This window comes from Heteronotia binoei, chromosome 12, assembly GCF_032191835.1.
Source record: "Heteronotia binoei isolate CCM8104 ecotype False Entrance Well chromosome 12, APGP_CSIRO_Hbin_v1, whole genome shotgun sequence".
Classification (NCBI taxonomy): Eukaryota; Metazoa; Chordata; class Lepidosauria; order Squamata; family Gekkonidae; genus Heteronotia; species Heteronotia binoei.
Genome location: NC_083234.1, coordinates 63,710,100 through 63,724,067, shown reverse-complemented (window position 1 = coordinate 63,724,067; position 13,968 = coordinate 63,710,100). Strand labels below are relative to the sequence as shown.

The window sequence follows — 13,968 nt, the reverse complement described above, 5'->3', positions numbered from 1 at the left end:
TTGATGGAAATTTAGCTCCCATTGCAAAGTTTTAGACATATGAACATATGAAGCTGCCTTATACTGAATCAGACCCTTGGTCCATCAAAGTCAGTATTGTCTTCTCAGACTGGCAGCGGCTCTCCAGGGTCTCAAGCTGAGGTTTTTTCACGCCTGTTTGCCTGGACTCTTTTTTGGAGATGCCGGGGATTGAACCTGGGACCTTCTGCTTCCCAAGCAGATGCTCTGCCACTGAGCCACCGTCCCACCCCTAAGACATAAGTGTAAAACAAAGATCTAGGTTCAGACATCACCTCTGTCTGGAAGCTTATTGGATAACTATAATATAGTGGGTTCGATGCAAGGAGGAGACACCGTTACAGTTAACATAGCTCTCTTTATTTGTTACAGCATAGTAACGACTGAATTAGAAGACTGGAGAACTGGGCCAATGGGGGCAACTATATACAATTTAAGGTTCCCGCAGTAGGGCACCATTGGATCATTCAAACCAGCAGGGGGGCCATGTTTGGAGCAGAGCAGCAGGGATTTGGATCCTACTACCCCTTGTTCCTGAGTCCCCAAGCGCAGTCCTACAGGCTCCAATGAGCCAGGCAAGGAAATTAGTAATCAATGTTCCCTCTATGCTGCAGAGTCTTGTGAACAAAAATTCTACTTTGTGAGCTACTGGTATTAAAGTTGTGAGCTACTGCATAAACTATTGTGATCCGGGGTCATTCTTCCTGAGCTGAGACAAACATGTGAGTTGGAGGATCAAAATCTGTGAGCTAGCTCATGCTAACTCACCTTAGAGGGAACACTGCTAGTAATATATAACATTAGTCCACATACACAACAATAACCTTGGGCATTTGACCTCTCAGTCCTACCTACTTCACAGGGCTATTGTGAGGATAAAAGGGATTTATGGTTTCTCAGAGGAGGGAAGGTTAAAAATATAATACAAAGGGCTTGGGGTTGTATTACAAATGTAATACAAAGGTTCCAGGAGTTTCTAGAAAGTTCTAGAATATTGTAGGAGGCTAGCAAAAAGTATGGAATACTCTGGAAACATTTTAGAGCAAGGTGGGCAGTTGTGTTCATTTGAAATAGTAGGACAAAGTTAGAGTCCAGTGGTACTTTTAAGACCAACAATGTTTTATTAAAGGTGTGAGCTTTCGTGGGCGAGCATACTTCATCAAAAGCGCACACCTTGAATAAAACTTTGTTGGTCTTAAAGGTGTTTGAAACATTTTGCTTTGAAGTTCAAACACTTTTCTCCTATTTTGTTGCTAAAAACAAAACCCAGCAAAATGAACACTGGGTTTACTAATTTTGAGATGCTTGATTATTTGATGGTATAATGGAGTGCCCAGTGGACCTTTCCTCCCTGCCCTCACTTTCTGATAACTGGGCTGGCAAGCCAGGAGATCCCCTGCCCTCAACTGGAGTTTCCTACATTTCCTACATTTTAGGACCCATTTCCTACATTTTAGCCAAACACTGTAATCCCACCCTATAACTATTACTCGGTCTGCATGTCTTTAAGACAACAATGAAACATTTAAAAAATTCTTTCTGGAAAAGAAAAAGAAAAAAGTGTTTTAATTTTACCTGAGTGGAGGGAGTTGGCCTTGCCTCTTGGGCAATGGAAAGTATATAATTCTTACTAAACACCTGAGTTCAGGAGAAACTTTCCAGCATGAAGTTTGGGTCTTGAGTCATTCTAGACAATCAGCTATGGTGGGTCAGAAGCAAGTGGTAGAAAAGGAGTTCATACTGTGCCTCCTATCTAAAGATCTTTGGAGGTTCCTTCTACAGCATATGTGCCCGACAGTTGCACTAATCCATGCTGTGCATGCTTGCAAACAAACATATGTGAATGAACCTTTAGCACCCTAGTGGAAATGACATAAAGGAAACTTCTGCTTGCAGTCACAAAAGGGCAAGACTCAACAGAACACCATTTGACAGATCTTTATCTATTGCCACCAAAATGCCGAGGCTAATTTCTCAAAAGTCCAAAACTGAAGTTTTGTTCTCTTGATGTTTTTTTATTTCTTTCATAACGCCCACCTCCTCTCTCTCTCTGTTGATTTTCTTCTCTGTCTTCCTTTCATGTTTATAAAAAGCAAACCAACATATTCTTGCCTTGTCTTTTAGGTTGGGTGTCTCTGTTTGTATCATTTGATTTTGTTTTTACTGCTCATACAATGTGTGCATCAGGATGGGGGTGGCATTTTTCAAAGCAATGGATGCAGAATTTAACTTCCCGGAATCTCAGATTTGACTGAAATAGGGCTGAGCAGATTTTTCTCTGACCCATCCTTTTATTCTTCTAGAATTGCTCTCTGTTCCGCAATTGGTAAAGCTTCAGTACTGCAGTCAGAGCCCTCTACTCACGACCTGAGTTCGATCCCAGCGGAAGCTGGTTCAGGTAGCCAGCTCCAGGTTGACTCAGCCTTCCATCCTTCCGAGGTCGGTAAAATGAGTACCCAGCTTGTTGGGGGGAAAGGGTAGATGACTGGGGAAGGCAATGGCAAACCACCTCGTAAAAAGTCTGCCGTGAAAATGTTGTGAAAGCAACATCACCCCAGAGTTGGAAATGACTGGTGCTTGCACAGGGGACTACCTTTACCTTTTAAATTGTGATTTAGAGACTTTCTTAAATTTTGTGTCATGGAATTGGACCATCAATGCACATATGCGCATTTATTAAATATTCCAGCAAGACAGTCTTAAAGTGAGTGAGTATACATGATTTCATCCAGCTTATTTTTGTGCAGTTTTGAAATTTTATTTTTGTATGTGAAGTTCCATTTTCCTTGCAAATCACTCTGCTTCCAGAGGTTCACACTGCAGAGATGGGTGTCTTCAAAACAAGATCCATTTATTGTCAAGGAAAAAGGTAAAGGTGGTCCCCTGTGCAAGCACCGAGTTGTTATCAAGGAGGATGCCAGAAAATTCTTTTAGGATAAGGGCTGCTCATACAACAAACACAACTAAGGAGCTGGGACTTCGCCCTACAATACTAAACCAACACATTTAAATATTAGAGGATGGAAACTGACTATTTCATTGTAAAACAGGGTTTAACTCACCTGTTGTTCATTGAGTGGTCTTCTGTGCAGGCACACATGGGACCACACATGTGCACAGACCTGCTCTGAAGGTATTCAGTTAAAAAGCTTTTTACTTCCAGACCTTTCCATAGCATCATAGGCACTACTTCTCCTCTGCTCAGGCCTGTCCTTCCTGCATAAATTGGCATATGAACAGGAGAGGTGAAACACTCCTTCTCTCAGCCCTTCCTTTACCTTGGTGGAGGTAGGATGTGCTTTGTCTCCTTCTCTGAGGTAAATTTCACCTCTGTGGAGATTTTTTTTTTTTCATTCAGAGAAAAAGACAACTTGTCCTGGTTGGCCTGGTTACCTTTTTTCTCTTGTCGGTTAAAAACAATCAATAGTTTTGTTGAAGTCATTGTCACTTAGCATTCGTTGTGGTCTTCATTGAAAATTCCAGAATACAGGAGGCTTACCCTGATTCAAACCAGGCACTGTGTCCAAGGTGGTGAGCACATTTCTTGCAAAGACTGTAGCATCATTAATTTTATTATGTCCTGCAAAACTGATGCTTTCGCTCTATTCTTCAGTAGTGATACATGAAAAGCCATTCAATATGGGAGGGGAGAGTTCCTCAGCTGCAACCAGTTTATAATTTGTTATTAATATATATCCTAATATTGCTCTGCACAGCAAATCAATCTTGGAAAGAAGGATCCCAAGAAGATAAACAGCTTGTGGACTCCAAGAAGACTTCTGCACAAGGGCAGGGACCGATTTCACACTAGGGCTTTTTCTGGATGGAGAGCCCTTTTGCCCCTGGCACGTCTCTTGGTTTTCGCACTGGAGCTGCAAGTTGGCCCACCGCTTTTCCATGGCAGGTAGAAACCGCTTGTAAGAGTAGCTTGCTTGCTGTGGAAAAGTGGCACAACAACACACAGCTCCGGGGCAGCTTGTGAAAAAACCAAGAGATGCACCGGGAGCAAAAGGGCTCTCCACCCGGAACAAGCCTAGTGCAAAATCAGTCAGGGTTTGCCACCCTGTTTTGCCTTCCATCTCCTTCTCCACCACTGTCTATTTTTCTCCTCTCTTCCCTATCCTTCAACTGCAATGGATGTTTGACTCTGGAATTCCACCCAAGTGAGAAAAGTTCTTAGACTGAAATTTACTGAGAATCTGTGAGGAGGAATTTTCAAGGAATGCTGATAAAATGCAACTTATGTACTTGATAAATGCATAATCTCACAGATTCCTTACAAAAAAATGCCTAGTTTCAAAACAATAACAACCTGAAACTAATTTTTAAAACAGCATTTTTAAAAACTGTGAGAAACAATGCTTGCTGAAAGCTGGTGAAACAGTGAAGGCCTGGAATGTTTATTTAGATATGAAACAGGATGGGAAACTCTGAGGAAAAACCTCCACCACCCCACCACACACACTTTGGGGGACTTTAAATGGTACTGAAATGAGCTCATGTGACTTTTTATCTTCATCTTTTTGGAATGTGTGAAGTTTTACTCACTCAAAATATACAGTGTAGGGGTAAAAATCATGTAAGACAGCTTCAGAATTGGTTAATGACAAAGGGGGACCTGCAAGGATACCAGAGCAATGTGAAGATGAAGATGAAGATATTGGATTTCTATCCCGCCCTCTACTCCGAAGAGTCTCAGAGCGGCTCACAATCTCCTTTTCCTTCCTCCCCCACAACAGACACCCTGTGAGGTGGGTGGGGCTGGAGAGGGCTCTCACAGCAGCTGCCCTTTCAAGGACAACCTCTGCAAGAGCTATGGCTGACCCAAGGCCATCTCAGCAGGTGCAAGTGGAGGAGTGGGGAATCAAACCCGGTTCTCCCAGATAAGAGTCCGCACACTTAACCACTACACCAAACTGGCTCTCCTTGGCTGATCTTTCTCTTCAACCTACCTCAATTTTCTCTCTTTCCCTCTTTCTCACAGCTTGCCACCCAGCTTCTCCCAGTTCCCTGGTTCCTTCCCTCCCACCCATCTGCCTGTCTGAGTTCCCCAATCTGTCACTTTTCCTCCAGCCCTTCCCTCTCACATTTTTCTCTTTAATCATAACAAATTATTAAATAGTCAGGTGTTTTCCATGGCTGGGAGTCCTACCTCCCATGAGTGCATGAGATTCTTTTTTGTCAAAACAAAAATAAAAAAACCCAAAAAAACTCACTTTCTTTTTTTACTACAAAATTTGTTTTCTATTTACAACTCCTTTCCCCCCTATCTCGCAGATGGTAAAAGTTACAATACATGTCCTATGGGAGCAGAGGGTCCAGCTGTTTACAGCTGTCTCTCTGTTTCTCTTTCTCTCATATTATGGGTATATTAACAATTTAGCTTATGGAAACAAAAGCATTTATTGTAAACTCCATAAATATGCCAATTAGTACAATTTTATATGCTAACCGAGCTACAAAGGATGCAATTTATGTTGTTCAAACAGAAAACATTTGGGATTTATGGGGAAAGTATTGCTTATATTGTCGCTTGCCAAATGTCATTTTTAAAAAAATGCCCCACATAGCTTCAAAGTTTTTCTAAATTTTACATCTCTACCTGAAATTAGAATGACAAAATGCCAGACAGACTTTGGGGTGTAGCAGAAGAGATGAGGTATCACCACTGACTTCTAATGGGATGAGCCCAAAAGAGCCTGGCACACATCTGGAAAATAGAGACAAGTGGGAGTGGAGAAACAGCACAAGGTGGTAGGTAGTGGACAGAAGGCAAAAGAAGAAGGGGACGGCAAAAGATGAGATGGCTGGACAGCATTTGCCCCCCCAGTCGGAATGAAGAGGCAGACACAGGAATTGGGTTTAAAACCGGGCCGCTTTATTAAACACATAACACTGTAACTGGCAGGGGGTGAAACCTGAACCAGACAAGCCCTGGGGTCAACACCTGGACCCCGCCTTGTCCAAAGGGCGAGCCACCCTGCCCCCAGCACAAGCCCGCCGTATTCGGGTTGTAGCTGAGCGGCCAGGCCTCCAGCCATCACCATCTGGGCTGGCATCGATCCCCATGGAAGGATCCAACCAGGTGAGGCTCCGAGTGATCTGCATCACCGCACTGAGCCGTGTAGCCCATCTACGGTTCCTGCAGACCACCGCACCGAGGTGCTAGGCCATAGGTGCTCCCCTGGAAAACCCTGTGGCCAAACCTCCTCCAGCCTGCGACCTTAACCCTTACCATTACCCAACTAAACTACCCGGCAGTACAAGGTAGGCAAAAAACACCCCCACAATGGCCAATTATGTGGAGATGAAAAAATTCCTACCTGGCCCCTAATAAGGCGACCAGCATACGCCTGTACTACCAAAAGGGACGGGTGGGCGGGCAGAGAGCCAAAAGAAACTGCGTGCAGGGAGAGCGGGGGCCAGGGCTTAAATAGCCCCGGCTCCGCGCCTGCAGCAAACCCCCGTATGTGGGGTGATCCTGCCCCTCCCTCCTTCCGGGGCGGCAAAGGCGGCCCCCAGCCTAAGCGCCGGCGAGCCGGCTTGGCTGGGAGGGGCCGGACATACTGATGTAACTAATACGAATTTGAGCAGACTTTGGAAGATGGTGGAAGACAGAAGGGCCTGGTATGACTTTGTCCATGGGGCTGCAAAGAGTCAGAATCGACTGTGCAACTGAACAACAAAAAAGTGGACAGAGTATATAGCCAGTGCATTTTGTTGCTGTGCTTAAGATGTGAGCTATTTCTAAAGCTTGTTGTGCACTCCAAGTATGCATACAGCTTCTTACCAGTGGATGCTCTCGGATGGTCCTTCTTGCCCAATGCTCTTTCCAGAAGCACAGCATTTGTATGATTGCTCCAGTGAGTTCACTCTTTACCATAAAATGAGGCATTATTTCATACCAATCTACTTCTTGCACTTTCATTTCCTCCCAGTCTCACCCTCCAAGTGAAAGCTGCAGGTCAAGAGGAGTCTTAAAGGAATTCAAGTGAGTGGAGGCATGAACACAGAAGAAAGCATCTTTCCTTGGGCAAAAAAACCAGCAGAATCCAGCTGCCAGGTGGTCTAGATAGAGCATAATTCAGTGGGTCGGGGGTGGGGGGGGCAGCAGAATCTAGCTTTGTTTTGGAGCACAGGAACAGCATCATCCTACCAGTCAGGCCAAGAGTTGAGACATGGCAAAATAGGGGAAGTCAGCATATAGTTGCGGCAAGGAATCCAGCTCATTATAGGGGAGGTGCTTTTCACACACACAGCATTGCAGGTTATGTGAAACTAAATACCTGGAGACTTTAGGGTTGGATCCGGGAGAGGGTGGGGTTTGAGGAGGGGAGGGGCATCAGCATGGTACACTGCCATAGAGTCCACCCTTCAGAGCAGCCATTTTCTCCAGCTGGAGATCAGTTGTAAAAGCGGAAGATCTCCAGGTCTCACCTGGAGGCTGGCAACTCTATTTAATGGTCAGACCAAAACTATTAGGAGGGAACAGTAATAGGAGAGGCCTAGCAATGTCTGAGGTTGCATGTTTTTTTTTTCAGCTATTATCACTTACTGGACAAAGATCCCTGATATCTGATCTGCTCCTAATACTGTAAGTGAAGATAATGGGGCTCTTGTGGTCCCCAGCTGGAATTTCTTGGGCCAGCATTGTACTCCTTCTCATGTTCTGAATTCCAGAATAGCTTCTATGATTGCTGCCACTGAGATCATATTTATGACATACTCAAACATAGTGGCTATGGAGACTCATAACTGGGTGATGCCAATGCCATGTGGCTGGCCCTTGCTGATGTTACCGGTCAGGATTCAGATTATGGCAGTGTGAAAGCCATTTTTGGTTGCAACTATCCGTGACTCCCGAGAGCAATAGGGGTGAAGGGAACTGGGGGTGGTCATATTAGTTTTCAGAAAGGAGGTTTCCAAGTTCCATTTATCTAAATTTCTGTCTGGATTTTGTAGTTCTGGTTTGGCTTATTTTGAGTTGACTATGATCCAAATATGTCCATTTGAGCACAGAAGATCAACTTTTGACCCAGCTCTCATGTTTTTGATCCAACTCAGTGTGTTTTTGTTCCTTATGACTAAAATATTTTCCATTGTTTTGTCATGTGATTCCTACTGGGATTGAGTCTTGGGCTCCCATCATTCCGCACCCCCCCCCCCCACAACACACACAGGTGATCTGCAGTGAGACAAACTAGAATTCATCTTGTACATTTCTTATTTGTATAGGCCACATTTCCATTTGTGCAAATTTGTCATTATCACCACAAGAGCCCAAGAATCATGTAAACCCCGAACTAGACCATGGTGATCCTAGGGTAGGAAATCAGACCAACATAGTGTATTTGGGCCTGAAAGTCCCTCAATTGTCTTCAGCCTTTTCCACTGAAAGTCCAAGGTCCATTCAGATTTTCCCTACCTTCCCTTAGGCAGGACTTGGACTGAGACAGAATGGGTAAGCTAGACCAGGCAGCTCAAAAGACTTGGTATCCAAAGCATACCGTTTTGCCATCACAGGTAGCTTTGGGATTCAGGCAGGCAAATAGACAGTTAAGAAACTCCCAGAGAAGAACCAAGTCACCTGTTTTGAGAGTACTTTTCAGTGTCTTTTTTTTTAGTTAGTTGGGCAGACAGAGCTGAGGGAAGCCATGAAACTTTGTCATGGAATTGTGCCTTTTCACACTCAAGCAATTAATAGTTCTTAAGGGATAGTGCAAGAACTCCCAGGTCCCCCCTGTGCCACCCCCAAGCACCAAGAATACAGAGCATCACTTGCCGCAGACAGAGAGTTTCAACAATAAGCTGTGGCTAATAGCCACTGATAGACCTCTGCTCCAGATGTTTATCCAATCCCCTCTTGAAGCTGTATATGCTTGTAGCTGCCACCACTTCCTGTGGCAGTAAATTCCATGTGTTAATCACCCTTTGGGTGAAGAAGAACTTCCTTTTATCTGTTTTAACTCAACTGCTCAGCAAACCAGGTTCAATTCCCCACTCCTCCACTTGCAGCTGCTGGAATGGCCTTGGGTCAGCCATAGCTCTTGTAGGAGTTGTCCTTGAAAGGGCAGCTGCTGTGAGAGCCCTCTCAGCCCCACCCACCTCACAGAAATACAACTCAGAACAGATTATGCTCAGTTTAGAGCAAACTAAGATTTTTATTGCCTGAGGGTGATGCTTGCAAGTCATAACCCAATTACCGTTCAAACAGAGTGTTATTTACCATCATAGCTGATTGCTGGGAGGGTGAAGGAACCCAGTAAAAGATGGGAAAAAATGCAAATCTGCAAGCTCTGAGAATCTAGAGTTCCAGAAATGCAAAGGGGAACTCCTTTGGTGAAGTTGCATCGCTGCCTCTGTTCATAAATAAAGGAAATCAGATCTGACTTTGTGAAACAGGAAGTCACCAGCCAGGGGTTGGTTTATGCTGTGAGTTTTGTTCCCAGAGACTAGCTGAGCAGAGGGAAAGAAGCTGATTTTTGGCTACCTGTTGCCAGACAACACTGGGCTCCATCAATGGGCTCCCTCAACCTCATTTATGATGGCATCAACCTCCTGCAGTGTAAAAGCATCTTCTCTTCTTCAAGGCTGTAATCAATCTGCTTCCCTGACGCCTCCAGAACTTCTTCTTGATCTTATTATTCATACAACAAGCGATGAAGCTATTTTTTCCAGGTCACATGAGCCAGGATGTGAGGGGATCCTATCAGGAACGGAGATGTAAGATCAAAGGGGAGCAAAGGAAGATATGGGGTGAAACACTGAGAACTTGATAAAGAGATGAGCTCCAAGACACAGCAAATGCCTTTCTTGCCAATGGATGGTCCTCAGGAAGTAGCCAGAGACATGTCTGATGAAAACATCACCAGGAAGTTCAGAACTCCCGCCCAAACCTACGTCTATTTTGTCATTGCTTCTCTTGCTGTCTGTCTTCTTGTGGCATTAGGAACCATCGTGGTCTTAATATTTCACAGAATGGTAAGTGATTTCCTCCTTTTCTCGCTAGGTCTGTAGTCACTGCTCCTTCCTGTACAAAGTACTATTGACTCGAGCATTGAGGTTTTTTCTGGTTTGTGAAAGTCAAAGGGTGTTCCAGGTTGAATCCTGCAGAGTTGGTACACTTAAGAGAATAGACTGTTGAGGCTGAGATCTAGGTTGAGTTCCCTCCATGTTGTCAGGTGCCTACAAAGAAAAGACTGGGAAGGTTTACAGGGCAAACACCTTAAGACATGTCTTTTGGTTGTGTTTATTTCTAAAGCATCTCTGTATAACCATCAAGTGGAGAAAATGGCAAGAAAGACCTTGCAAGGCTCACCAAATTGAAGCAATGAGCAGACAAAAGGTTCAGGACAGACAGAAGAAATTCACACAGCGGAGAATGAATTAGCTACCACAAGATATGATGATTGCCTCTGGTTTAGATGGCTTTCAAAGGGGACTAGACAAATTCATGGAGGAGACATCATTAAAGATTATTAGCCGTGACGGAGAACTAGAACTTCCATGTTCAGAGGCAGTATACATTTAGAGATTTCCAAATGTGAGAAGTCACTGGTTATTGGGGGCATGTAAGGAAAATGACAGGTGGTAGATTTGGAATGGAAGAATAACTCATAACACAGAGTTAATGTATGGAATTCACTGCTAGAAGATGGGCCCGTGTTTGATAGCTGCCAAAGATGATTAAAGAAACTCGTAGAGAATTTATCAGTGGCTATAAGTTATGGTGGCTATATCAAACCTCCATATCCAGAAGTAGTCTACCTCTGAATACTTACTACTACTAGACAAAAGCAGGGGGAGGTCTTACCTCCTATGTTCTGATTTTGTGAGCTTCCTAAAGGCAGCTACAGTAGAAATGTGAAGGAAAAAGTCATTGGGACATGAATGTTATGTCTGTGGGATCAGACCAAAGATTAGTCTAATCCAGGATGCTGTGGATCACATACAGTATACCGGGATGGCCAAACTGTGGCTTGGGAGCCTCATGCAACTCTTTCATACATATCATGTGGCTCCCAGAGGCTGAAGAGGAACTTAATGCAGGCTTACTCTCAAGTAAGTGTGGTTAGCATCAGAACCTCAGTCAGCCTCTGAGCACTGACCCATAGGTAGGCAACTATTTCTGACATGTGTGAAGTGGGGAAGGGGGGTGGGGAATAGGAAGGCTTTTCTCCTCCACCACAGAGGTTGCCCAGAGACCTAGAGTGGGGAAACAGCACAAGAGCCAAGGGAGCCATTGAAAGGAGGGACAGAATTAAAGAGCATGGTATAGGGATCCCCCATAGTTTAGTAGCTCTTTTAGGAGCTGCATTTACTAAGATTTGTGTCAAGGCAAAGAAAGATGCATAATGATGCAAACAGTGGCCAGTGGTTTATATAGTATATGTGTGTTTCTTTCTCCCACTGTTGCAAATAATAATAATAATTCCCTAACCTTTCCCTAAGTGGGTCTTATGGGAACTGTTATTCTCAGCTATTTTTTAAAGTCTCCTTCTAGCGTGGTTGTGTTGTAAAGTGCATGCATATGTATTTTATCTTTCTGTGCAAAGTATTAAGAGTTTTAATAAAGATGTGTGTAATATTTGTTCATGTCCTGTGGCTCTCAAACATCTGACATTTATTCTATGTAGCTAAGGAGTGTTTGTTCTTCTACAAATGACCAAGTTTTATCTTATAGAAATGAATATGGTAGAAGATGTCATGTAATTCCAGTCTTCTCTACTTCACAGGGTTGTGTTAATTTCAATAGTTATATATGGTGGCTTAAGCCACTGAAATAAAGAGGGAAAATTATTTAGATATATAAACCAAGTAAAATGTCTGCATTACAATTTGGGTTCATACAGCTGTATGAACAATTTGTATACTGGAAGAGCTGTTGGGAGAAGCAATGTATATCTATCTGGACAGTTCATGCATGTTTGCTTCAAGTTCTTCCCATTGCATGTCTCCCTGCTTTTGTATTACGGATGGTCACGTTTGTGTTGCTATACACTACAAAAAAGCAATGACTTAAGTTATAAAAATAGTAAGAAGTAAAAAGAAAGTTAAAAAGCAATTTTAGCATTACCATACCTATGTTGTGCTCGCCTCGAGATTACCTTTCGTACAGTGGGGTTTTTTTGTCGGTTCAAGCATACACATCACTAATGCTGGAAAATGAGCTGAGCTGGAAATGGCGGTTGCTGCCATGAAAGACCTTTTCCCAGATATGTGGAATAATGGCTGTGATGAGTCAGTGGTGTGGAAACCACTTAAGAAGATTCCTGAAAGAGTGCAACTTTGACTCATTTGGACAGATGTTCTGATCCTTCATCACTGATCTCTATCGCAACCAATGCTCCCTCTAAGCTGTGGAATCTTGTAAGCAAAAATTCTTCGTGAGCTACTGACATTATGAGCAATATGAATGAGTGATCTGAATGAGCGATTTGGCTACTGGCATTATGAGCGATCTGAATGAGCGATTTGGCTACTGGGATCATGAGCGATCTGAATGATCAGTTTGGCTATTGGCATTATGAGCGATCTGAATGAGCAATTTGGCTACTGGGATCATGAGCGATCTGAATGATCAGTTTGGCTACTGGCATTATGAGCAATCTGAATGAGCAATTTGGCTACTGGCATTATGAGCAATCTGAATGATCAATTTGGCTACTGGCATTATGAGCGATCTGAATGAGCGATTTGGCTACTGGCATTATGAGCGATTTGAATGAGCGATTTGGCTGCTGCATAAATTCCTTTGCATTGGGGCCATCCTTCCTGAGCTAAGACAAAAATGCGTGAGCTGGAGGCTAAAAAACTGTGAGCTAGCTCACACTAACTCAGCTTAGAGGGTAGAACATACTTGGTAAGCAGAAGGTCCCAGGTTCAATCCCCGGCATCTCCAACTAAAAAGGGTCCAGGCGAATAGGTGTGAAAAACCTCAGCTTGAGCTGCTGCTAGTCTGAGTAGACAATACTGACTTTGATGGACCGTATAAGACAGTATAAGGCAGCTTCATATGTTCATATGTAGAGGGAACACTGATTGCAATTCTGTGTGTGTATGTTTCTATGCTCTATTATGGTGGGAGATTTTCAGCCTATATTTCTCCCATTTTCAATGGAATGCTAAATGCGAGGTTTGGGAAAGCTTGGCTGGGTCCAGAGCAGCTGCTTAGGGCAGCAGCCTCCCATCCCAAAGTAAGAGGGCAGAGGAGAAAGCATCTGGGACAGGAATGGGCTGTGCACACTATAGAGAAGCGGTAAGACCGTTCAAGTGTTTGAGCAGCGCTTCCCAGGCACTCCCCAGCTGTTCAGATGGCCAGGAAAGGCATCAGGGAAGCACCATGGGGATTTGATACTACTTGGGAAGTGGTAGTTTTTCAGATGCTTTAACAACGCTGGAGGGCGGAGTGCATACAGGAGCGAGACAGTCTCCAGATGTTTGCATCTGAACGTTATTTTTTAATCCAACTGTGGGCCATCCCTGTGTCATCTCAAACTGGCCATCTGTACCCAGCCCTTGTGTCTCTTCTTCTATCTCATCCCCGCACCCCAACAGTAAGTTTTCTACTGCTGACTTAATAGCATGTATGTGTTGGATTCTGGGGTTTTAGTATAGCCAGATATCATCACTATCAATATAGCAGAGTGCACACAGCCTTTCCACACAGCAAAGTTTTGGTACTGAGTGTGCTAGCAGACTTACAAAGTTACACAGATTCAAAACCTAATAAGAGATCTTTATTATATGAAACTCCATTCTAGACAATATAGATGAGAGATAGAGACAGAGACAGAATCTAATCTAGTTGACTCGGATGGATGTGGATGCAGGGGAATGTGCCCTGCATCCATTGTTCAAAGTTGGAGATAGGTGCTCCTTCTTTCTGTGTGTGAGAGAGGGTGTGAGAGACAGAGATGTCAAGCCAGAAGGAAGGAATAGCATTCTATG

At 43.8% G+C, this 13,968-nt stretch overlaps 1 protein-coding gene across 1 annotated transcript in view; it reads left to right on the top strand.

Annotated features, from left to right (window-relative positions):
* Positions 1 to 9,488: 9,488 nt before the first annotated feature.
* TNFSF8 (TNF superfamily member 8) overlaps positions 9,489 to 13,968 on the top strand; it is a 62,255-nt gene continuing 57,775 nt past the window's right edge. The window contains exon 1 of the mRNA XM_060250628.1: positions 9,489 to 9,999. Coding sequence (XP_060106611.1) covers positions 9,802 to 9,999 — 198 coding nt within the window. The 5' untranslated portion in view covers positions 9,489 to 9,801. The remainder of the gene's footprint in view (positions 10,000 to 13,968) is intronic.